Genomic DNA, 25,474 nt, shown 5'->3' with positions numbered 1-25,474 from the left:
TAGTGAGATAGGCTGCGATCTTAAACACATGTACTAGAGTTTCAAGACTATGGAACCCATGACAGGAGTTACTGATTGAAGCAAAGAGCATGTTAACATTTTAAGATTAGTTTAACAATGGTTGATGAAGAGGAGGATAAAACGATGTGCACCATGGGGTTAAAACTACTGCTCCTATGGAAGATAAGCTCCCATCACAGACTGATCAAGTTGAATGGGTGGTTTCCATTTTGTAAATCTGTACAGTTTAATTAATTGTCATTTAGCCATTAACACTTTCCTCTTTTTCTTTAACTGGAATTCTATTGCTTAGAATGGGATTAACAATGTCATATTTCAACAAGCATAGAAGACAGCGGGGTCAGGGAATCCCATGCAAGAATTTTTAAAATCTATTTCAATAGGGCGGCACGGTAGCACAGTGGTTAGCACTGTTGCTTCAAAGCGCCAGGGTCCAGGGTTCGATTCCCGCTTGGGTCACTGTCTGTGTGGAGTCTTCACGTTCTCCCCGTGTCTGCATGGGTTTCCTCTGGGTGCTCTGGTTTCCTCCCACAAGTTCCGAAAGATGTGCTTGTTAGGTGAATTAGACATTCTGCATTCTCCCTCTGTGTACCCGAACAGACACTGGAGTGTGGCGACTAGGGGATTTTCACAGTAACTTCATTTCAGTGTTAATGTAAGCCTATTTGTGACAATAATAATAAAGATTATACTATGGGAAAGGAGGTGTATCAAAATTAAAGGACAGCTGAATTGGGCATAGTTAGGGAGATGGCACAGAATGATCTTAGAACAAGCAGGGAAAAGTTAAGAGTAATCACAAAATCTAGTGCCTCGATCTTATGTGTTTAGAATTGAATGTCAGGATCCCAATTGATTAGTGATGGCCATATGACTGGATAATGTGGTATTTGTATATATCTTTGAGCATTTTGTTCTTGTTCCCTGCAGTCAAATGTTCATATATTTCTACATTCACACAGGCACAACATTTTAATAGAAACTTCAACAAACGTTCTGGGAGTAATAAGACATCTAATTACAAGCTGCAAAGCCCTGTGTAAGCCATCAATAAAACTAAAATTACTGGTGGACATTAGTTTCAAACCACATCAAATCTAATATTTTATTGGCCAAGTTATACAAGATAAAATAAGGCATGCCCAGAACATGACCAGAGATAGCGTGCCCATGGCCATCATTATGCCACCAAGCATCTCTGTCAATTCCGGCTCACCTACCAGGCAATGACTTAAGGACAACTGCCTTTTGCATACTCCAGACCCACAAAGAAACGATACTTGAACCGCAGAGACAGAATTGTCAAGTGTTTTTAGCTTTTCTATCTCTTATCTCCTTCCAGGCTAGCATTTTGTTTGACTGTATTGTTAGCCATCATGCTTCCCACACTTATAACAAATGGGTGAGTAACGCATTGGTCACTATCGCAACACTATCATCTTCTTTCACAATGAATAGCAACAGTTACATGATGTGTTTGCACAAGGTCATTTCACTGCTGCATTTCCTAAAGTACAGAGATCTTTGATGATAGACATGGGCTATCAGGCATCAGATGTGTGCTTCTCTGCCAGTGCTACTTGCTTCTCCTCACCTATATACTATGATTCACTTGGTGTGACCTACTCAAGTTCATTGACTGCACCTGTTGTGTTATGCTTCTTCGTGTAGCATAAGCTGCTCCCTTGATGTATGCTTAGACAAAGGAAGGTCCAGACTTTGCAATGAGTTCAATATGTTTATTGAACAATTAACACAGTTCTTAAATGAGTTTGACTCTCTTGCTAATCTAACTGTAGTAACTCAGTCTATCTAAACCAGTCTGCTCTAAGCCACGTGCTGGGTGTGATGCTTCTGATCAACCCTGATGTACTCTCTAGATGTCTGTCTGTGGAAAGACACAGAGCATGTGTGCCCTGTCCTTTTATTTTGGTTGTGTAATGCCCCCTTGTGGTAATGCCACCTCTGGGTGTCTTGACTGCTCATTGGTTGTGTCCTAGTCTAAGTGTTCATTAGCTGCATGTTTGCATATCATGACATCTCCGGTGCTCCCTCTAGTGTTTACTTAGTTGTAGTGTATTTACATTAACCCCTTGTGTATATACAGTGATGCATATCATCACAGCACCCTCCAGGATACGTCTGATTATGTTGGTGTTTATAAATGTTGAAGAGAAAGATGTAAGGACCCCCTGTTCTGGGCCTCTGACAAATTGTGCTCCCAAGCCCACAATGACAGTTTGGTGAAGCCCTGAGCTTGCATAGAATCCCTACAACGCAGAAGGAGGCCATTCGGTCCATCGAGTTTGTACCAACCATCTGAAAGAGCACCCTGCCTAGGCCTACTCCCCCACCCTATCCCGGTAACCCACCTAACATGCGCACCTTTGGACTGTGGGAGGAAACTCGAGCACCAAGAGGAAACCCATACAGGCACCGAGAGAAAGTGTAAACTCCACACAGTCACCCATGGCCGGAATTGAACGCGGTTCCTGGTGCTGTGAGGCAGCAGTGCCAAGCATTGTGGCACTATGCTGCCTTTCTTGCAGAATCACTGCTGGTTATTTTACGTTCATTGCAAGTAAGCTTAAATTCAATGCATTGTTCCACCTGAGATTATAGTTAGAAAAGAGAAGGCAGCTGTTAGTTTTACTTTCAACATTTTCCTGCCCACCTGCAGAGATGAGAACAGAAACAAGTCTTCACAAGAGCTGGGCTCATTAACATTACTCCATTGTCTTGTAAGCCAAAGAAAAAGGAGGAAGAAGAAAAAATGCTGGGAGGACAGTAGAAGAATGCTTGGATTATGTTGGATATAGAGCATTGAAACAGGCCATTCGGGGCCCAAGCAGCCCATGCTAGTGTTTATGCTCTCTCCTAAATTTCCTCATCTAAATCCGTCATCTATCCACTTTTACCCTCAAATACTTGTCTAGTTTCTCCTTAAATGCATCTACACTAATTGTTACAACGACTCCCTGTGGCAGTGAGTCCCACATTCTCAGCGCTCTTGGGGTAAAGGAGTATCTGCTGAATTTTCTGTTGGATTTCTTGTCAACTGCAACATATCGATGGCCTTCCCCACGTGAGAAAACAATGTCTCTATATCCGCTCTATCAAAAAGTTTCAGAGTTTTGAAGACCTTTGTTGCCTTTAGGCAAGCAACCTCTCCCTGAATCCCACAAGCAATATCGTATAGATTTGCTAGTCATGCTCACCACAAGGCAAAGCGCTCACCTCCTGCTGGGTAGGATGGGACCCTCAAGTGGGCATTAATTGTCCACATAAGGGTGACCTTTGTTGGGTCACCATTCAGCCTTCTATCGAGAGAAAAGTGATCCAGTCTGTTAATTCCTTCCTGATATATATACCCATTTATTTCTGTATAACTCTTGTAAATCTACGCTGCACCCTGTCCTGTGCCTCCAAATTCTTTTTATAATAGGGCGAGCTGAATTGCATACAGTACTTGGAGGAATGATGTTACCAATGTTTTATACAGGCAGAGCACAAATTCCCTACTTTACAATTCTACCCCTTGAGAATTCAAGTTGAGTGCTTGATTTGGTTTTTTTTAATGGCCTGCAGTGCAATCTTTAATGATGTATTTGTTCTCGGAGATCCATTTGTTCTTCTACCCCACCTAGACTTTCACTTTCCAGCAAATAAGTGGCCTCCATATTGTTCATACAGAATGTATGACATCATATTTAACTATGTTGACTTTCATTTGCCAATTATTTACCCATTCTGCAGGTTTATTAATAACCTCCTGTCCTCCTCAATATTGACCCCCCCACCACCACCAGCCTCTCCCACACATACATTTGGTGTCATCTGCCAATTTAAGGTGGAATTTATTCAAACTCACCATGGGGAGAGTACTTAATCAGGAGGGAGGGAGGAAGGCTTCTCTCCTCCACCCCAATTAAGTCCAGAGCGGAAAGGCTATTCAGGGCTTTCCCGTTCGACCAATTGAGACCCTTATGTGGACAATTAATGCCCACTTGAGGGTGCCAACCCACCCAGCAGCAGGTGAGCGCTTTGCCTTGTGGTGAGCATGACTAGCAAATCTATACGATATTGCTTGTGGGATCCAGGGAGAGGTTGCTTGCCTAAAGGCATACAGTGGCTGATTGAGATACCTAGGGCGGCACGGTAGCACAATGGTTAGCACTGTTGCTTCACAGCTTAAAGGGTCCCAGGCTCGATTCCCGGTCACTGTCTGTGTGGAGTCTGCACGTTCTCCCCGTGTCTGCATGGGTTTCCTCCGAGTGCTCCGATTTCCTCCCACAAGTCTCGAAAGATGTGCTGTTAGGTGAATTGGACATTCTGAATTCTTCCTCTGTGTACCACAGGCGCCGGAGTGTGGTGACTGGGGGATCTGACTGAGGCACTGGCGGGGCGGGGCAGAGACACCAGATAGACCCGCCCCATTTCCAACAGGCCCTGCAAGACACAAGACAATATGCATGATTAGGCTGTGGGCCGGGGGTGGTGGTGTAGGGGTGGGAGCACCCATACGGCCAGTGTCACTCTGCAGAACCAGGGGCCAAAGTTAATGGTCAGTGGGGTGCACATCACGATGGCTGTCTTGCAGGCTGCGGCAATGGCGGTCCGTGTCTGGGCACTGTCCAGTCCTGTGGGCTGGTCACCCCGACCACATGGCCCATTTCCCCCATCACCCTCCCACTCCCCAGCCCTGGGAGGGTGCCCCACCCCAGCCAGTCCGGCCAGTGTCCGACCCGGCGGCCCACGGTTGCACCTCTCTGTATCCTATCTCCTCTCTCTTCCTCATCTGCCATGATGCCGGTTTCATGATTTTTAAAAGCACAAGTGAATAGCAGCATCAGGAACTCGGCCATTCAGCGGCGGAAAATCACAGAGGATCCGGAGAATAGCGGGTCAGGCCCGCTAATGACATGCAAACGGCATTGAGTTGAGAGTATGAGGGTAGACTGGGACTATGCTCATCGGAATTTGGAAGAATGAGGGAGGACTTTATAGAAACATATAAAATTATGAAGGGAATAGATAAGATAGAAGCAGGGAGGTTGTTTCCACTGTCGGGTGAAACTAGAACTAGGGGGCAGAGCCTCAAAATAAGGGGGAGCAGATTTAGGTCTGAGTTGAGGAGGAAATTCTTCACCCGAAGGGTTGTGAATCTGGAATTCCCTGCGCAGTGAAACAGTTGGGGCTACCTCATTGAATATTTTTAAGGCAAAGATAGATAGATCTTTGAACAGTAAAGGAATTAAGGGTTAAGGTGAGCGGGCGGGTAAGTGGGGCTGGTTTCACAAAAAGATCAGCCATGATCTTATTGAATGGCAGAGCAGGTTCGAGGGGCCAGATGGCCTACTCCTGTTCCCAGTTCTTATGTTCTAATTATTATCTGAGTTCCTCTGCTCTTCCAGAAGCTATTAATAGGAATGCCAAGGCACAGCCCAATGGGAATGCAAGAGTCATAGTCATTACAGCCGGAAGGAGGACATTTGACGTATGGAGTCCATGCTGGCTCTCTGTAGAGCAAAGATGTATTTACAGGGACCTACATATTAAGTAGAAATAGACTAAGAAGGACAATGACGAATACAAAATCAGGTTCAGAACGCATTCATGTGAATGTGCAACATATAGTGAATAGGGTTGGTGAGCCACAGACAGCCATGTAGTAATATCTGCACTGTATGTTCTATGTTCTAATATGGTGCAGGAGCACTAATGGAAACACGTCTTAAAAATGGTGATGACTGGTCACTTAATATTCAACTTTACAGTAAAGTGTTTAGAAAAGATAGGGAAGGAAATAAGGAACTCAAGGTGGCAAAACCGATAAGGGACAACATTGTAGTGTTGGAAAGAGAGAATGTTCTTGAGGGCAGAATTCATTTGATTGAGTTGAGAAGCAAAAGTGGTATGATCATGTTGCTGGGTAACAGAACAATTGGGTGATCTTTAAGGAGGAGATGTTTCATGCACAGGATGTGTACATATCAACAAGGGTAGAAGGGAGAAACCAAAGCCAGATTCATTGATAATGAGAGAGATGAAGAATATAATTGAACAAAAAGGAGGGTGTATGATGCATGTCTGGTAAATTCTTCCAAGTGTGAACAAGGTCAAATAGGTTGAGATGAAAAATGAGGAGGAAACCAAGACTGGCAGAGAGAATGAGAATTGAATGGCAGCTAACATGAAAAGGAACCCAAAAAACCTCTGCCACCATGCTAATAGTAAGCAGGTAGTAAGAGGCAGGTGGGTCCTGTTTGGAACAAAAAGGGTGGAACAAAAAGGGTGACACATGCTCAGAGGTGCAAGTCAAGGCCCGAATACTGAATAAGTATTTTGTATTGGTGTTTGGTAAGGAAGACAAACCTGACAAAACATTGGTGCAAGTGGAGATGGTGTAAATAATGGATGGGGTGAAAATTGACATGCACAATGTACTGTAAAGGCTGGCTGCACTTAGTGGATATGTTGCCTGGTCCAGATGGTTTGCATTCCAGGTTGGTAAAGGAATTGACTGTGAAAATAGTGGAAAGGCTTTCCATAATCTTCTATCTTCCCGAGGTACAGGGGAAGTGCCAGAGGATTGGAGAGTTGCAATACCCTTTCTTGAACATACCAGTATCTACAGGTTGGTCAATTTAACATCAATGATGGACAAGGTTTTAGAACTGATGGGTAAGGTTTGGAAACAATAATCAAGGAGGAAAAAAAAACAGCACTTTAAAAGGAGTTAATTAAAGAGATGGCTGTGTAAAAGGCAGATTGTGCTTGACTGATCAAATTGAAAGAAGTAACAGAAGGGGTTTAAGAAGGAATGCAGATTCCTGAATTCATTTGACAAGCACAAAGGGCTGGTTAACAAAATTGAGGCTCGTGAGGAATAGGAGAGTAAGTGTCAGCTTGAATAAAACATTGGCTTAAGGACAGAAAACAGTGAGTTGGAGTAAATGTTTTTCAGATTGGAAGATAGAAGACTGGCATTCCACAAGGGTTAGTCCGAAGACCACTTGCTCTTTTTGATATATATATATATCTTTGTTAGTTTGAAATATTTTTATTGAAGTTTTTACATATTGTACACTATACAAGCAGTAAGGGTAACTGTGCCGATCACACTGTACATGTCAATGTCCTTTGGGCGTCGGCCCTCTTCCCATGAATAGATCTGGCTGGTCCAATACCCCCTAGACTGCCGCTCTTGGGCACCCTCAACCCCACAAACTTGGACACTGCCTCGAAGAAGGCTGTCCAGAACCCAACAAGTCTGGGGCATGCCCAGAACATGTGGCCGTGGTTGGCTGGGCCTCCCTGGCACCATTCACATTTGTCTTCTACCTCCGGGAAGAACCTGCTCATTCGGGTTCTTGTCAGGTGCGCTCTGTGCACCACTTTCAACTGCATGAGGCTGAGCCTTGCGCATGAGGTGGTGGAGTTGGCCCTGCACAGAGCTTTGGTCCAGAGTCCCCACCCTATTTCTGTCGCCAGCTCTTCCTCCCATTTTTTCCGAGTTTCGTCCAGTGGGGAGCGCGTCATATCTAAAAGTCGTCTGTTCAGGTCCCCACGGTTTCCCCTCCCCAAACTATTCCCGTCCAGTAACTCTTCTAGCATTGTGCTTTTCGGGGTTCGTAGGTATGTAGTCGTCTCCATGTGTAGAAGGTTTTTGACCTGTAGATGTTGGAATTTGTTCCCATTTGGCAGGCCCAATCCCTCTGTCAGCTCCTCTAAGGTCACTAGTCAGTCGCCTCGGGAAAAGTCCCTAACCGTCAGTGTCCCCCGTCCTGTCTCCACTTCTTGAAGGTGGTGTCAAGCATGGCTGGTGCAAACCAATGGTTTCCTCAGGTAATCTTTAATAATCTTTATTGTCACAAATAGACAGACATTAACACTGCAATGAAGTTACTGTGAAAGCCCCTGGGGGCCATGATGGAAATATCGATCAGACTGCAATGTTGCATCATCTGGTTCTAAGTTCTCAGGGTAGCTATCATCACTGGGCTTGTGGAGTGTTTTGCTGGTGGGGATGGGAGCGCTGCCATGGCGAAGGTCCGGAGGATCGTCCCTGTACATGGGGACTCCTCCATCCTTACCCATTCCGTGTTTGGGTCCTTTACCCATTCCCTCACTCTTTCCGCTGTGGTTGCCAAGTGGTGGAATTGCAAATTCGGGGGGGACCAGGCCTCCCATGTTTCTTCTCCTTTGTAGCCCGGGAAAGCGGGAGTGCATCCCATCTCATGTAGGTCCTTTTTTACTTTCTCTGCCAGACTGGTCAGGTTTCACTTGTACATCCGTGTTCTCCAGCCGCTTTGCCAAAACTTTTGCAAGCTTTGCGTCCACATGGAGCAGCGAAATGGGTCTGTATGATCCGCACTCCGTTGGGTCCTTGTCCTTTTTGGATATTAGCGATATAGTGGAATTTGTTAGCGTTGGAGGCAGTCTATGAATATTTCCCACAGGTGCGGGCCAGTACCATTGCGAATTCTTTGTAGACATCTGGTCCCGGTGCCTTCCCCGCCTGCATTGAGTTGATGCTCTCCATGACCTCATCCAGTCCTTGTGGTGCTTCCAGATCCCTCTGTCTATTGTCCCCCATGACTGGTATGTCCATCGAGGAACCGTTTCGTCCCGAGTCCCCAGCAGCTGGGGGAGTTTCGGAAGTATACAGCACCTGATAGAAGGCCTCGAATGCTTTGTTGACCTTTTCTTTTTCAGCTACCAGTCTGCCTCTGTTGTCCTTTACCTGGGTTATTTCCCTCGTGGCTGCCTGCCGTCTCAATTGATGAGCCAGCAGGTGGCTAGCCTTGCCTCCGTGCTCGTAAAAGGTCTCCCATGTCTGGCAATGTTGTTACACTGCTTTCCTGGTGGATAGCAGGTTAAATCCATCTGTAGCTTCTTCCTCTCCGCCAGAAGCTCTACAGTGGGGCCTCAGAGTACCATCTATCGATCTCCAGCATGGAGTCGATCAGTTGTTGCCTAGCCACCCTCTCTTCCCTGTCTCTAAGTGCCTTATATGTGAACATTTCTCTCCTAATCACTGCCTTTAGTGCCTCCCAGAACGTGGAAGGTGAGAATTACCCATTCCGGTTGTTAGTGACGTACTCGCCTATGGCCTGTGATATTTTTTGGCAGAAGACCTTGCAGGCCAGGAGGGTCATGTCCAACTTCCATGTGGGGTGTCTCCAATCTCACATCATGTAATGTGAAGCAAAGAACAAAGAAATGTACAGCCCAGGAACAGGCCCTTCGGCCCTCCAAGCCCGTGCCGACTATGTTGCCTGACTAAACTACAATCTTCTACACTTCCTGGGTCCGTATCCCTCTATTCCCATCCTATTCATGTATTTGTCAAGATGCCCCTTAAATGTCACTATCGTCCCTGCTTCCACCACTTCCTCCGGTAGCGAGTTCCAGGCACCCACTACCCTCTGTGTAAAAAAACTTGCCTCGTACATCTACTCTAAACCTTGCCCCTCTCACCTTAAACCTATGCCCCCTAGTAATTGACCCCTCTACCCCGGGGAAAAGCCTCTGACTATCCACTCTGTCTATGCCCCTCATAATTTTGTAGACCTCTATCAGGTCGCCCCTCAACCTCCGTCGTTCCAGTGAGAACAAACCGAGTTTATTCAACCGCTCCTCATATCTAATGCCCTCCATACCAGACAACATTCTGGTAAATCTCTTCTGCACCCTCTCTAAAGCCTCCACATCCTTCTGGTAGTGTGGCGACCAGATTTGAACACTATACTCCAAGTAACTAAGGTTCTATACAGCTGCAACATGACTTGCCAATTCTTATACTCAATGCCCCGGCCAATGAAGGCAAGCATGCCGTATGCCTTCTTGACTACCTTCTCCACCTGTGTTGCCCCTTTCAGCGACCTGTGGACCTGTACACCTAGATCTCTCTGACTTTCAATACTCTTGAGGTTTCTACCATTCACTGTACATTCCCTACCTGCATTAGACCTTCCAAAATGCATTACCTCACATTTGTCCGGATTAAACTCCATCTGCCATCTCTCCGCCCAAGTCTCCAAACAATCTAAATCCTGCTGTATCCTCTGACAGTCCTCATCGCTATCCGCAATTCCACTAACCTTTGTGTCGTCTGCAAACTTACTAATCAGACCAGTTACATTTTCCTCCAAATCATTTATATATACTACAAACAGCAAAGGTCCCAGCACTGACCCCTGCGGAACACCACTGCCCTCCAATTAGAAAAGCATCCTTCCATTGCTACTCTCTGCCTTCTATGACCTAGCCAGTTCCGTATCCACCTTGCCAGCTCACCCCTGATCCCGTGTGACTTCACCTTTTGTACTAGTCTACCATGAGGGACCTTGTCAAAGTCCTTACTGAAGTCCATATAGACAACATCCACTGCCCTACCTGCATCAATCATCTTTGTGACCTCTCCAAAAACTCTATCAAGTTAGTGAGACACGACCTCCCCTTCACAAAACCATGCTCCCTCTCATAATACGTCCATTTGCTTCCAAATGGGAGTAGATCCTGTCTCGAACAATTCTCTCCAGTAATTTCCCTACCACTGAAGTAAGGCTCACCGGCCTGTAGTTCCCTGGATTATCCTTGCTTCCCTTCTTAAACAGAGGAACAACATTGGCTATTCTCCAGTCTTCCGGGACATCACCTGAAGACAGTGAGGATCCAAAGATTTCTGTCAAGGCCTCAGCAATTTCCTCTCCAGCCTCCTTCAGTATTCTGGGGTAGATCCCATCAGGCCCTGGGGACTTATCTACCTTAATATTTTTCAAGACGCCCAACAACTCTTTTTGGATCTCAATGTGACCCAGGCTATCTACACACCCTTCTCCAGACTCAACATCTACCAATTCCTTCTCTTTGGTGAATACTGATGCAAAGTATTCATTTAGTACCTCGCCTATTTCTTCTGGCTCCACACATAGATTCCCTTGCCTATCCTTCAGTGGGCCAACCCTTTCCCTGGCTACCCTCTTGCTTTTTATGTACGTGTAAAAAGCCTTGGGATTTTCCTTAACCCTATTTGCCCATGACTTTTCATGACCCCTTCTAGCCCTCCTGTCTCCTTGCTTAAGTTCCTTCCTACTTTCCTTATATTCCACACAGGCTTTGTCTGTTCCCAGCCTTTTAGCCCTGACAAATGCCTCCTTTTTCTTTTTGGCGAGGCCTACAATATCTCTCGTTATCCAAGGTTCCCGAAAATTGCCGTATTTATCCTTCTTTCTCACAGGAACATGCCGGTCCTGAATTCCTTTCAACTGACACTTGAAAGCCTCCCACATGTTAGATGTTGATTTGCCCTCAAACATCCGCCCCCAATCTAAGTTCTTCAGTTCCCGCCTAATATTGTTATAATCAGCCTTCCCCCAATTTAGCACATTCACCCTAGGACCACTCTTATCCTTGTTCACCAGCACTTTAAAACTTACTGAATTGTGGTCACTGTTCCCAAAATGCACCCCTACTGAAACTTCTACCACCTGGCCGGGCTCATTCCCCAATACCAGGTCCAGTACCGCCCCTTCCCTAGTTGGACTGTCTACATATTGTTTTAAGAAGCCCTCCTGGATGCTCCTTACAAACTCTGCCCCGTCTAAGCCCCGGCACTAAGTGAGTCCCAGTCAATATTGGGGAAGTTGAAGTCTCCCATCACCAAAACCCTGTTGTTTTTACTCTTTTCCAAAATCTGTCTACCTATCTGCTCCTCTATCTCCCGCTGGCTGTTGGGAGGCCTGGAGTAAACCCCCAACATTGTGACTGCACCCTTCTTATTCCTGATCTCTACCCATATAACCTCACTGCCCTCTGAGGTGTCCTCCCATAGTACAGCTGTGATATCCTCCCTAAGTAGTGCAACTCCGCCACCCCTTTTACATCCCCCTCTATCCCGCCTGAAACATCTAACTCCTGGAACGTTTAGCTGCCAATCCTGCCCTTCCCTCAACCAGGTCTCTGTAATGGCAACACCATCATAGTTCCAAGTACTAATCCAAGCTCTAAGTTCATCTGCCTTACCCGTAATACTTCTTGCATTAAAACATATGCACTTCAGGCCACCAGACCCGCTGTGTTCAGCAACGTCTGCCTGTCTGCTCTGCCTCAGAGCCACACTGTCCCTATTCCCTAGTTCTCCCTCAATGCTCTCACCTTCTGACCTATTGCTCCCGTGCCCACCCCCCTGCCATACTAGTTTAAACCCTCCCGTGTGACACTAGCGTAGTTGGAGATTACAATGGCGGAGTATTCCCCTCTGACTATTTCTGGAAGCACCGATTTCCCCACTACAAAGAAGTTGATGCAGTTGTAGACCTTATGTACTGGCGAGAAAAACGAGGATTCCTTCTCACCCGGGTGCATTAACCGCCATGGCTCCACTGCCCCCATCTGCTCCATGAACATTGCCAGTTCTTTAGCAATGCTTGCCGTTTCCCAGTTCTTGGGTTTGACCTGTCGATCCGTGGGTCATGTACACAGTTGAAGTCACCCCTATGATTAGTTAGTGCGTGTCTATGTCGGGGATTTCCACCGTGGTCTTTTTAATAAATTCCATTAATTAAAAAGACCATGGCGGAAATCTCCGACTAGGACACCGCTGACCATGATGTGCCGTCCCCCTTGGTCCGTAACTGTCCTTGTCGCGGTGAACACCGTCCTCTTACTAAGTAGTATGGCTAACCTCCCCCTAGCTCTCATCCCATAATAGGAATGGTAGGTCTGTTCCACACAACCCTTCCTTACCCGCAGCCGGTCCTTCTCTCTCATGTGTGTCTCTTGGAGGAAGACTATGTCAGCTTTTGTGCCTTTCAGGTGGGCAAAGAGTATGGGTATTTTCACTGGGCTGTTAAGTCCCCTGACGTTCCAGGTAACTATCCTGGTTGGGGGGGGGGGTTTGCTCCCCTCCTGCGGATCAACCATACTCACCTTGTGGATGCACCTCTGCACTTTGTTCGGGTGCAATCCAAAATCGGCGGGGTCACCGTTCTTACCATGAGGCCGGGCCGCTGCGCTCCAGGGTTTCCCTTCGGCCTGGAACAACCTAATATGGCTGCTAATGGTATGTACGCTATTTGGGCGAGCCACTGCACTCCGGGGTTTCTCTTTGTTTAGGGACCCCCCAAAGTGGCTGCCTACGGTGCCGCCTTGTTACACGTTTCCGATATCGATCTGCTGAAGCCAGTCTAGAGCCCTTCCCCTCCTCTTATCATTTTGTTTCCCCCCCCATACCCCCTCTTCTATCGACCCCCGCCCCCCCCGCCAGACGCTCTCTCCGGTTGGAGATGCGCGCGGTCCCCCTCTCATACTTCCTGGCACTAGCTTTCCCGCTAGTGTGGTGGCCCCACCTTGCAGAGTCAATCTGACCCCCTCCTACGCCAGCTTTGCTCCTGTTCCTACTGTCTCCCCCTCACTCTCTCCTGCACCCTGTTGCCCTCTCGCCCTCCTTTCTATGAGCCAGTTCCTTTGTTCATAGCGAGGCGATGCTGTCCTGTACAAAATTGTCCATTTTTTGTCCCCCTTCGCCTCCTCTGTGTCTTCCTCACTGCCGCCTCCCTTGCTGCCAGTCCAGTCCGTTCTTACGAACTAACTCTGCCGCCTCTGCCATATAATGTCCTTTGCCGTTCTTTGCACGGACCTCTTGATCTCGGCCTCGAGCAATGATTCAGTCGCCCTGATCTGTCGACGCCTTTGCCAGCTCTCGGATCATGTTCCCCTGGGCTTCCAGTTTCCTCCCCATGCCGTTGATCGCCGTCTGCATGGTGGTCAGCGCCCCCACCACCCCCACCTTGACCATCGCCTTTATCTTGGCCTTAATGTCATCCTTCATTGCATTTAGTTCCTTGATTCGGAACACCCTCCATCCATCACCAGATTGTGCCCCAGAAGCCTGCCAATAACATTTCCCACTGAAGTGTGTGAACCTGCGCTGGTGGAGGGTGGGGATGACAGCTGTGCCGAGACTATAACGGTGGCATCCTCGGAGCTCTCCTCAGAGGTGGTCTCTTGGAAGACTTGCGGGAGAATGGACATGTGGTCAGTGGTAGGGATGGGTCAGTCAGTAAGGCAACAACATCTTGCGTTTGACAGGTCCTCCGGGTAGAACCCAGGGGTTCTTCACCTCTACGGCATCCGCCAGCCTCCGTGTGGGTGACCATTCTGTCCACACCGGACACCTCTTGGGCCCGCTCCTAGTAGGCGGTGAGGGCTCTCAGGTTCGGCACCCGACCGCCAGTCTGACCCCTTTTCCATTGATTATGGGAGAGCTTTTCCTGAGGAGACACCGAGGGGAGGCATCGTTAGTCATACGCGTATTTTACAGTGGTGGGAAGGGGAGTGTGGAGGGAGGGTTAGGAGGGGGGGTGGAGGGAGGGTTGGGGGTCGCATGGAAAGTTGGGAGGTGGTTGCTCCCTTTGGGGGGGGAGAGGGGGTGGGGGGGGGGGGCGTTGGCATCTACTCACTCGTGCTGCCCGGTGTAGGTCATTGATCGTTTATCGGCACTGGAGGCCAGTCCTCCTGGTCACACTCCCCGAGCTCATAGCTGCCGCCACCTCATCCTAGGCAGGATTGGCTGCCCTATGGCTCACCCTCCGGGACCCTCAGGGGAACAGGACATCCCTCCTAGCCTCCATTACGTCAAGGAACCTCCCCAGGTGAGCATCACCGAATCTTGGGGCTGGTTTTCTCGGCACCATTGTTGCGAGCTGGCTGTGATTGGCTGAGCAAATGCAGCTTAAGTGCTGCTCGACCTTGTTAGCGGGGGACTGGCGAGCTCTGTGCCGGTGAATCAGCTGGCGAGCCCTCATTTGTGGAGAGAAGCCTGTGAAGCCTTGTTAAGTGGACCAATTAACGTTAAAAAGTGTTGTCGTCCTCACTGGGCCAAGATCCGGGAAGATCACGGCAATTCCCGCTCGCTACCACACTTAGAAATCTTTCCGGAGAATCACGCCCATTGAATCTGGAATCCACTTATCCAAAATATACTTTAATCTAATTTAAAAGGGAAAATTAACAATGTCAATCTGCAAAAAGTAGCTTTAACAACAAGAACATTTGAACATCCAAAAGCACGTTCCACATCTGAGCATTCTGTATCCATTAGTGTTTGTTTTGAGAAGCGATATGAGCACCATGTAAAGAATTCACAGGGTGTTCTTCTTTGTATGACTTTGTGCCAACATTCCAATATGTTGGCGAGAGGTTGAAGTTTTACTAATGTACCCTGCCAGTTTGTTACACTACGAGAGTGCAGTGTTGTAGACACAAATTATGCATGCTAAATCAGTTTTGCTCAAACACATCTTGGGATTTTCTTTCATGCTGTTCACAAAGATGGCAGACACGAACACACTTAGGTTTTGTAGACGTGACATTTACAGTAACTTTTCCTCAGGGCAGAATATGTTAGTTTCCACCAAGTTGTAAAAAGTGAAAACATTGCAAGGAGACATATCTCTGCCACTTGTGGAGATGTTTAGTTGGGAAACTAGACTGGGGTTTAAATATGACACTAGGGTCTTTGAACACTTCAACCTGATGGCGGGCGAGCAGACTAATCAGCTGCCAGCTAGCCAGGTGACTCTGAGGGGAACTTGCCTGTGCATAATTAATGAGATTCCAAGCACAGAATCTAGCGTGGGATTCTGTCACTCTGGCCAGTGAGAAATGCACCCACCAATGCACAGTCTCAAAATAGGAAAATTCCACCTTCGCCTCCACAAGGACTATGCGGTCAATACTACTCTTTCCAATATTGTCATGGGCAGATGCACCTGCGACAGGTAGATTGGTGAGGATCAGACCAAATAGGTGCTTTCCTCTTATCACCTGTCGCAGACCAAGCCTAGCAGTTATGTCCTTTAGGATTCGGCCAGCTCAGTTACATTCATCAAGTACATTCTGTGCCCTTGTCATACTCAAGAGCTTCTTCCAAGTGGTTTTCAACATGGAAGAGTACTGATTCATCAGCTGAGGGAGGGCATATTTGACCTGGTACAATGAGGCTTTGTTGAGTCTGGAGTCAATGTTGAAGACGCCCAGGACAAATCTCTCCCCCCCCCCCCCCCCCCGGTGAGTCTGTCCTGTTGGTGGAACATGTGAGGAGAGAGTGACTGAACTTGGCATCAAGGCAGCATTTGACTGAATGTGGCATCAAGATGTCCTGGTAACTCTGGAGTTAATGGGAATCAGGGAAAACTCTCCACTAGCTGGAGACAATACTAGTACAAAAGAAGATGGTTGTTCTTGTTGGAGGTCAATCATCTTGCTTCCTCTGGGTAGTGTCTTAGGCCCACCCATCGCCAGCTGTTTCATCAATGACTTTCCTTCCGTCATAAAATCATAACAGTGCAGGCGGAGGTCATTCGGCCCATCGAATCCGCGTTGACGCTGTCAAAGAACACCCTACCTAGGCCGATGGCCCATCCCAAACCCTTAACCCAATCTAACCTTTTGGACACGAAGCATGCCAAAATCACCTAATCTGCACATTTTTGGACTGAGATCCACGCAGACAGGGGGAGAACATACAAATTCCACACATGACTCAAAGCTGGAATTGAACTTGGGTCCTTGGGTTACAAATCCAGACACTTTACAAATCTTATCATGAGGTCAGAAGTGGAGATGTTCACTAATGACTGCTCCATTTGTGACTCCTCACATCCTGAAGCAGTCCGTGTACAAATACAGCAAGACCTGGACAATGTCCAGGCTTGGACTGACAAAGGGCCAGTAACATTTGTGCCACACAAGTGGCAGGCAATGACCACCTCCAGCAAGAGAGAATGTTATCATCACCCCTTGACGCTCAGTGGCATTACCATTGCTGAATTTCGGTAGCACAGTGGGTAGCACTGTTGCTTCACAGTGCCAGGGTCCCAGGTTCGATTCCCGCCTTGGGTCACTGTCTGTGCGGAGTCTGCACGTTCTCCCCGTGTCTGCGTGGGTTTCCTCCGATGCTCCAGTTTCCTCCCACAAGTCCCGAAAGACGTGCTGTTAGGTAATTTGGACATTCTGAATTTTCCCTCGGAGTAGCCGAACAGGCGCCGTAAAGTGGCGACTAGGGGCTTTTCACGTAACTTAATTGCAGTGTTAATGTAGGCCTACTTGCGACAATAAAATTATTATAATAATTTCCCTCTATTATCATACTGGGGGGGTTACCATTGACCGGGAACTGAATTGGACGAGCCATATAAATACTGTGGCTACGACAGCAGGTCAGAGGGTAGGAATCCTGGAAATGGATACAAATCTGGGTCAACTCTAAAAGTTCTCGTTGAAGGAATTGTGCCTGTGATTTTTTGGTACCACGCCCTACAGGACCAGAAATTCCCACCTGAAGTCAACCATCGCAGGCTGGAGCGGTCTTGTACTATTCTGCCGTAGCTGATAGCATGGAGTGGCTGAGCCGTTATCCAGACACTTTACAAATCAGACCTAGTCAGAAACGGTGATCCGTTTGGCTGATTCGTCCAATTCTCCTTTGATCCCCCCTACAACGATTCCCACCCCAGGCAGGTCTAGGAAACCCTGGCCTCTGTCAGAGCTGGGAGTACCTCTGGACACAGTGGTGCAAATTAGATGTTCTCAAAGTGTGGAGTCAGCTTTAAGACAGAGTAATAGAGGCCATATAATTTAAGAAACCATCAGATGCTGGAAAGAGGGGATATTAGGATCTCCCCTGATGGATAAATAAGTTAGGCCAATTGTGCTTCCATATCCATAATTATCACGTTGTCCTATTCTTTTGGGATTTTACTCCTCCCTCAAATGAATATTTTGCATCAGATGGGCAAAAGTTGGATTAAGTGGCTTGTAATGCTTTGTTTGCATTTTCATTTTTAATTCTTCGCTTCTCTTTTGAAGAAGTATCTTGATTTAGTTGCTAATGATCGTAAAATCAATTTTTGGGAAATTATTGTTGGAAACCCACATCCTGACAGTCAGTGAACCAGCATATTGATGTACCAAATGGCTGTATCGTCATATTGCCTGTATGTCAAATAGCCTGTCAGGATAAGTTCTTGGAGATGTTTGGATATCCAAAATCAATAAATATTTTAGGTGTGCAATCTTTTTTTGATGCAGCCCAAATAGCACCAAGAATATGCTATTTAAGAAGAATGACATACTGTGTTCTGAAAAAATATATCTGGAAGTAGAAAGTGACTGATTGCTCGTTTGTTTTGGTTTATGTCCTTTAGAATGATTGAAGAACGTGGTAGAAGAGAAAATATCATGGCCGAAAGAAGACAGTTGTTTGCAGAAATGCGTAAGTACTTACATAATGGGTGGTGTGTAGAACATTGTGTATTGGTGAGCAATCAATATGAAGAAATGCTCTTTTGAAGGGGAGGAATTAAGCATTATCTTTTTTTAAAAAAATATATTTTTATTAAGGTTTTTTAACAACACAATGTTTTCCCCTTACAAACAATAACCCCCCCCCGAAACAAAATAACGCAAATTCTCCCTGAGCAAGATATATACAAGGCAAGATGGTATATTTACATAGCTTTATACACTGGCTCTTGGCCGCGCGTACCATTTCCCCCAACCCTCCATGCTATCTCCCGCTCGTCCATCCCCTCAAACAGTCTCTCGTCCCCCCCCCCCCCCCCCCCCAGGGTTGCTGCTGCTGCTGATCGACCTTCTTCTAACGCTCCGCGAGATAATCTAGGAACGGTTGCCACCGCCTGTAAAACCCCTGTGCAGACCCTCTCAAAGCAAACTTAATTCTCTCCAATTTTATGAACCCCGCCATGTCATTAATCCAGGCCTCCAGGCTAGGGGGCTTTGCCTCCTTCCACAATAGCAAGACCCTTCGCCGGGATACTAGGGACGCAAAGGCCAGAAATCCGGCCTCTTTCGCATCCTGCACTCCCAGCTCATCCACTACTCCAAATGTTGCTAGCCCCCAGCTTGGCTTGACCCGGACTTTCACCACCTGGGATATTACTCCCGCCACTCCTCTCCAGAACCCCTCCAATGCCGGGCATGACCAAAACATATGGACATGGTTCGCCGGGCTCCCTGAACATCTTTCACATCTATCCTCTACCCCAAAGAACCTACTCAGCCTCGCCCTCTTCAAATGCGCTCTGTGAACCACCTTAAATTGTATCAGACTGAGCCTGGCACACGAGGAAGAGGTATTAACCCTACCCAGGGCGTCGGCCCATAGCCCTTCCTCAATCTCCTCCCCCAGCTCCTCCTCCCGTTTATCTTTCAGTTCTTCTACTAGCGCTTCCCCCTCTTGTTTCATCTCTTGGTATATTTCCGATACCTTGCCCTCCCCGACCCATACCCCCGAGATCACCCTATCTTGAACTTCTTGTGCTGGGAGCAACGGAAATTCCCTCACCTGTCGCCTCACAAAAGCCCTCACCTGCATATATCTAAATGCATTTCCCGGGGGTAACTCAAATTTCTCCTCCAGTGCCCCTAGACTCGCAAATGTCCCGTCAATGAACAGGTCCCCCATTCTTCTTATCCCCGCCCGATGCCAGCCTTGGAACCCCCCGTCCATCTTCCCCGGGACAAACCGGTGGTTACCCCTGATCGGGGACCACACCGATGCTCCCATTGCACCCTGTGTCTTCTCCACTGGCCCCAAGATCTTTAATGTTGCCGCCACCACCGGGCTTGTGGTGTATTTTGTCGGCGAGAGCGGCAGCGGTGCCGTTACCAACGCCCCCAGGCTCATTCCTTTGCAGGACGCCATCTCCATCCTCTTCCATGCCGCCCCCTCTCCCTCCATAACCCACTTATGGATCATCGCCACATTTGCTGCCCAGTAGTAACTCTCTAGGTTTGGCAAAGCCAACCCTCCTCGGTCCCTGCTGCGTTCCAAGAACCCTCTCCTAACCCTCGGGGTCTTATTTGCCCACACATACCCCATAATACTCCTACCTACTCTCTTGAAAAAGCCCTTGGTGATCACGATGGGGAGGCACTGAAACACGAACAAAAACCTCGGAAGGACCACCAATTTGACCGACTGCACCCTACCCGCCAACGAGAGCGGGAGCATGTCCCATCTTTTAAAATCCTCCTCCATTTGCTCCACCACCCTCGTCAAATTCAATTTATGTAGGGCCCCCCAACTTCTGGCTATCTGGATCCCCAGATACCGAAAACTCCTCTCCGCCCTCCTCAGCAGCAGGTCCCCTATCCCTCTTTCTTGGTCCCCTGCCTGTAATACAAAAAGCTCACTCTTCGCTACATTAAGCTTGTAGCCCGAAAACTCTCCAAACTCCTTCAGAGTCTACATGACCTCCACCATCCCCTCCATTGGGTCCGCCACGTATAGCAGCAGGTCATCCGCATATAGCGATACCCGATGCTCCTCTCCCCCGCGGACTATCCCCCTCCATTTCTGAGACTCCCTAAGTGATATGGCCAAGGGTTCGATCGCCAATGCAAACAACAGGGGGGACAGGGGGCACCCCTGTCTCGTCCCTCGGTCCAGCCGAAAGTACTCTGACCTCCGCCAGTTTGTCACTACGCTCGCCACCGGGGCGCTGTAAAGGAGCTTAACCCATCTAATAAACCCTCCCCCGAACCCAAACCTGCGCAATACCTCCCAGAGGTACTCCCACTCTACTCGGTCAAAGGCTTTTTCCGCGTCCATAGCTGCCACTATCTCCGCCTCTCCTCTCCGAAATCGGCCGGTACGATCCACATTGCAGTGGATCCTTGTCTCGCTTTAGGATCAGGGAGATTGTCGCCTCCGACATTGTCTGGGGCAGGGTTCCCTCCTCTCTTGTCTCATTGAAGGTCCTCACTAGTAGCGGGGCCAGCAGGTCCACATATTTTCTGTAGAATTCCACTGGGAACCCGTCCGGCCCCGGGGCCTTCCCCGCCTGCATGCTCCCCAAACCCATACTCAACTCCTCCAGCCCAATTGGTGCCCCCAAACCAACCGCCTCCTGCTCCTCCACCCTCGGGAACCCCAGCTGGTCCAGGAATCGCCTCATCCCCCCTTCCCCCCCTGGGGGCTGGGATCTGTACAGCTCTTCATAAAAGTCCTTAAATACCTTATTTATTTTCGTTGCACTTCGTACCGTGGCTCCCCTTCCATCTTTGATTCCCCCTATTTCCCTCGCTGCCGCCCTCTTACGGAGCTGGTGCGCCAGCATCCGACTAGCCTTTTCCCCGTACTCGTAAGTCGCCCCTTGCGCCTTCCTCCACTGTGCCTCCGCCTTGCCTGTGGTCAGCAGGTCAAACTCCGTCTGGAGCCGTCGCCTTTCCCCAAGTAATCTTTCCTCCGGGGCCTCTGCGTATCTCCTGTCCACCCGCAAGATCTCCCCCACTAACCTCTCCCTTTCCATTCCCTCTATCTTCTCCCTATGAGCCCTGATGGAGATCAGCTCTCCCCTGATCACCGCCTTCAACGCCTCCCATACCACCCCCACTCGCACCTCCCCATTGTCGTTGGCCTCCAAGTACCTTTCAATACACCCCCTCACCTTCCCACACACCACCTCATCGGCCAGCAGTCCCACATCCAGCCGCCACAGCGGGCGTTGGTCCCTCTCCTCTCCCAGCTCCAGTTCCACCCAGTGCGGGGCATGGTCCGAAACGGCTATGGCCGAATACTCCGTCCCCCCCACTCTCGGGATGAGCGCCCTGCCCAGAACAAAGAAATCTATCCGGGAGTAAGCCTTATGCACGTGGAAGAAAAAAGAAAATTCCCTGGCCTGCGGTCTTGCAAACCTCCATGGGTCCACTCCCCCCATCTGATCCATAAACCCCCTAAGTACCTTGGCCGCCGCCGGCCTCCTTCCCGTCCTTGATCTGGAGCGGTCCAGTGCTGGGTCCAGCACTGTATTGAAGTCCCCTCCCATTATTAGCCCTCCTATCTCCAGGTCCGGAATGCGCCCCAACATGCGCTTCATAAATCCAGCATCATGCCAGTTCGGGGCGTATACATTTACCAACACCACCCACGTCCCTTGCAACCTACCGCTCACCATCACATATCTCCCTCCATTATCCGCTACGATAGTCTTGGCCTCAAATGACACATGCTTTCCCACCAGAATTGCCACCCCTCTATTTTTTGCGTCCAATCCCGAGTGAAATACCTGTCCTACCCATCCCTTTCTTAACCTGACCTGGTCCGCCACCTTCAGGTGTGTCTCTTGGAGCATTGCCACATCTGCCTTCAGTCCCTTCAAGTGCGCGAACACTCGAGCCCGCTTCACCGGCCCATTCAGGCCCCTCACGTTCCACGTTATCAGCCGGATTGGAGGGACTCTCACCCCCCTGCCCGCCGACTATCCATCTCCTTTTCTGGGCCAGTCCCTTGTCCGCGTCTCCCTCACTCTCCAGTCCCCCAGCTGGGGGACCCCCGTCCCAGCAACCTCTTCTGTGTCCCGTTCTCTTTCGGCCAGTGCAGCAGCAACCCTTCCCCCCCCTTACCCACCTCCCTCCTCTCCCCCCCCGCCCCCCCCCCCCCCCCCCCCCCCCCCCGTCCCCCCGTCCCTCCCGCTGGATCCCCGTCTAGCTTTTTTGCTCCCCCCATATCCCTCCCGTAAGTCAGCTGACACCTGCTGACCCCGGCTTCCCCCGCCATCCCTTTAACCCCCCCCCGTGTGGGACTCTCCCAATCAATGTACATTCCTTTGTCCCCTTCCCGCCCTTTTTATTTTTATTTTTTTGCCGCGCGCGGGAAAAACCCCGCACTTCCCAAAGCCTGCCCCGCCCCCCCATGGCGCTGCTCCTGTCATGGCCTTGTCCCTCTCCCCCAGCCCATATATCCTTTCCTGCGCGTGGTTGACCCCCTATGTACAACAAACATCATACTTCACCCCTCAAACACCCCCCTCCCACACAAACCCTCAATTAGAGTCCAATTTTTCAGCTAATATAAAGGTCCATGCCTCTTCGGGCGTTTCGAAGTAGTGGTGTTGGCCATTATGTGTAACCCACAGTCGCGCTGGCTGCAGCATTCCAAATTTCACCCCTTTCCGGTGCAGCACCGCTTTGGCCCGGTTGAAACCCGCTCTCCGCTTTGCAACTTCCGCGCTCCAGTCCGTGTATATTCTGATCTCCGCATTGTCCCACTTGCTGCTCCGTTCCTTCTTGGCCCATTTCAGGACCCTCTCTCTGTCCGTAAACCGGTGAAATCTCACCACCATCGCCCTTGGCGGCTCTTTTGCATTGGGCTTCCTCGCTAGCACTCGGTGCGCCCCATCCAGCTCCAGCAATCTCGGGGGGCCTCCACACCCATCAGCGTCCTGATCAATGTGCCCACATATGCCGTGGCATCGGCCCCCTCCATTCCTTCTGGGAGACCCAGGATCCTCAAGTTGTTTCTCCTTGATCTGTTCCCCAGGTCTTCGAGTCTTCCCGCCCACGTCCTGTGCAGCGCCTCGTGCCGCTCCACTCTCTCCGCCAGGCCCACGAGCTCGTCGTCGTTCTCACTCACTTTTTCCTGGACCTCCTGGATCTTCACCTCTTGGGCTTTCTGGGTTGCTCCAAGTTTTTCCACCATTGCCAGTATAGGCGCCACCATCTCCTTACGCAGCTCCTCGAAGCAGCACTTGATGAACTCTTTCATCTCCTCTCTGTCTGTGGGCGCCGCCATTTTGTTTTTTTCTTCTTTCTTCTCCCGCTGCTCCAGGGCCGCTTTCCTTGCCGTTTCACTGCGGGTCCGGTCCATGCAGGGCTGTAGGGGGCTTCCTCCGTTCTTCCCCACGGGTTGATTTTTTTTTTTTTACAGGTCCGTTGGGGCTCCGTTAGCGGGCCCAAAAGTCCGTTTCTGCGGGAGCTGCCGACTCGCGCGGCTTAGCTCCGCATCGCCGCAACCCGGAAGTGCAAGCATTGTCTTTTTATGTGACCTTCACCACATTTGCATGATTCCATTGCAGTTTCTTCTGTAATTTAATATGTTCCCTGTAATTTAATATGTTCATCTTTTTAAAAAAATTATTGCACAATTCAATCTTACTTTTTTTGAACAGTTACATGAATTGGATTTTAATTATTCGTCAGCTGTAAACTTGTCACCATTAAGAGACTTCAATTCAAGATAGTGAAAAATCAGATGTAGAGTTTCAGTTGTAAGATGGAGAGACGTATTCTATTTGCCTAGGTTCTAGAGCATAGCTGCAGGTGACCGAACCAAGTTCCAGGGTATTGCTTTGAAATGAAATGATCACACCAATTTTTATCATAGAATCACAGAATGGATACAGCACAGAAGGAAGTCACTTGGCCCGTGTGACAGTGTCAGTAAGAGCTCTCAGTTCGTCCCACTCCCCCACCATTTCTCTGTTGCTTTTTCAATTCTTTTCTCTTCAGATAATTATCCAATCCTCTTTCGAAAGCCATGTTTGAATCTGCACCACCCACACTCTTCTCGGGCAGTGCACTCCAGATGCTAACCATTCACTGCATTAAAAAAGGTTTTCCTCATATCACCTCTGGCTCTTTTGCTGATCGGTTCCAATCTGTGTCCTCTGGTTCTCGACCCTCCCACCAATGGAAACAGTTTCTCCTTTTCTATTCTGTCCCGACCCTCATAATTTTGAACACCTCGATCACATTCCCTTTCCGCCTTCTCTTCTCCAAGGAATTTAACCAGCAAAAACTGAGGTTGATCACAATAAGCCTTCCACTGCAAGAAAAGTGTGCTGCTGTGCTTCTAAAATATCAACATTTTAGAAAAGAAGTGTTTTATTATCAATGCTGCAAGATCTGGATTGTTAATAGATAATATAGATATCGTGAAAGCTGCATCGCCCATTAAACTAAAAGAGCCACGCTCTATTTTTAATTCCTTAATTTATGGGATCTCCCCAGTGGCATGTGCTTGCCTTTAGAGTCATAGTGGCAATTACTGAACACCAATGGCATCAATACTTTTGATAACAAAGACAAATGGCAACCAGCATAGACCCTTGTTAGTGAGTCTATTCTTTTGATTCTGGCTGACATTGCAAGTTAACAATATGTCCTTGGTGTTGCTACCCTGTACAGGCCTTTAAGGAAATTCATCAGCCAGAAAAGGAAAGCTCTGGATCTGAATTTGCAATAACTGTATATTTGTAAATACTGTGCATGTTTAATTGGTGAGTTGTGCAGTATTCACGGGTTAACAGAACCGTATGTTATTTTCTAAATTACTCTTTTAATTTCTTCAACTTTGCTTCCCTTTCATTAGGTTCCCTCCTCTTCCCTCCCTATAAGAACGCAGATGCAAAGGAATAAAGGAGAGTCATGCATTTGCATCATGTGATGATGTGTATATGTTGAAATATTCCAAAAATATTGATTAAATTTCTAATATTGTCACAGGTTAATGTGCTGAATAAATAATTTTCACTGCATGATGCATTTTCTCTGAAAGGAAATAATTTCTAATTTCAAAGAGGACCTATATTCTATTTAATTAATGTATTTCTCTTGTCTACTTAAAAGATTTTATTAGAAA

The 25,474-nt window shown here is 48.3% G+C and overlaps 1 protein-coding gene across 21 annotated transcripts in view; it reads left to right on the top strand.

Annotated features, from left to right (window-relative positions):
- dtna (dystrobrevin, alpha) overlaps positions 1-25,474 on the top strand; it is a 513,111-nt gene that overhangs the window by 215,670 nt on the left and 271,967 nt on the right. For all 21 annotated transcript variants that reach the window (XM_072467819.1, XM_072467814.1, XM_072467818.1 and 18 more), the window contains one exon: positions 18,237-18,304. In XM_072467819.1, coding sequence (XP_072323920.1) covers positions 18,237-18,304 — 68 coding nt within the window. The remainder of the gene's footprint in view (positions 1-18,236; positions 18,305-25,474) is intronic.

The sequence above is a fragment of the Scyliorhinus torazame genome, chromosome 11 (assembly GCF_047496885.1).
Source record: "Scyliorhinus torazame isolate Kashiwa2021f chromosome 11, sScyTor2.1, whole genome shotgun sequence".
Lineage (NCBI taxonomy): Eukaryota > Metazoa > Chordata > Chondrichthyes > Carcharhiniformes > Scyliorhinidae > Scyliorhinus > Scyliorhinus torazame.
Note: the sequence above shows the minus strand (reverse complement) of the source record. Positions and strands in the feature narration are given on the sequence as shown.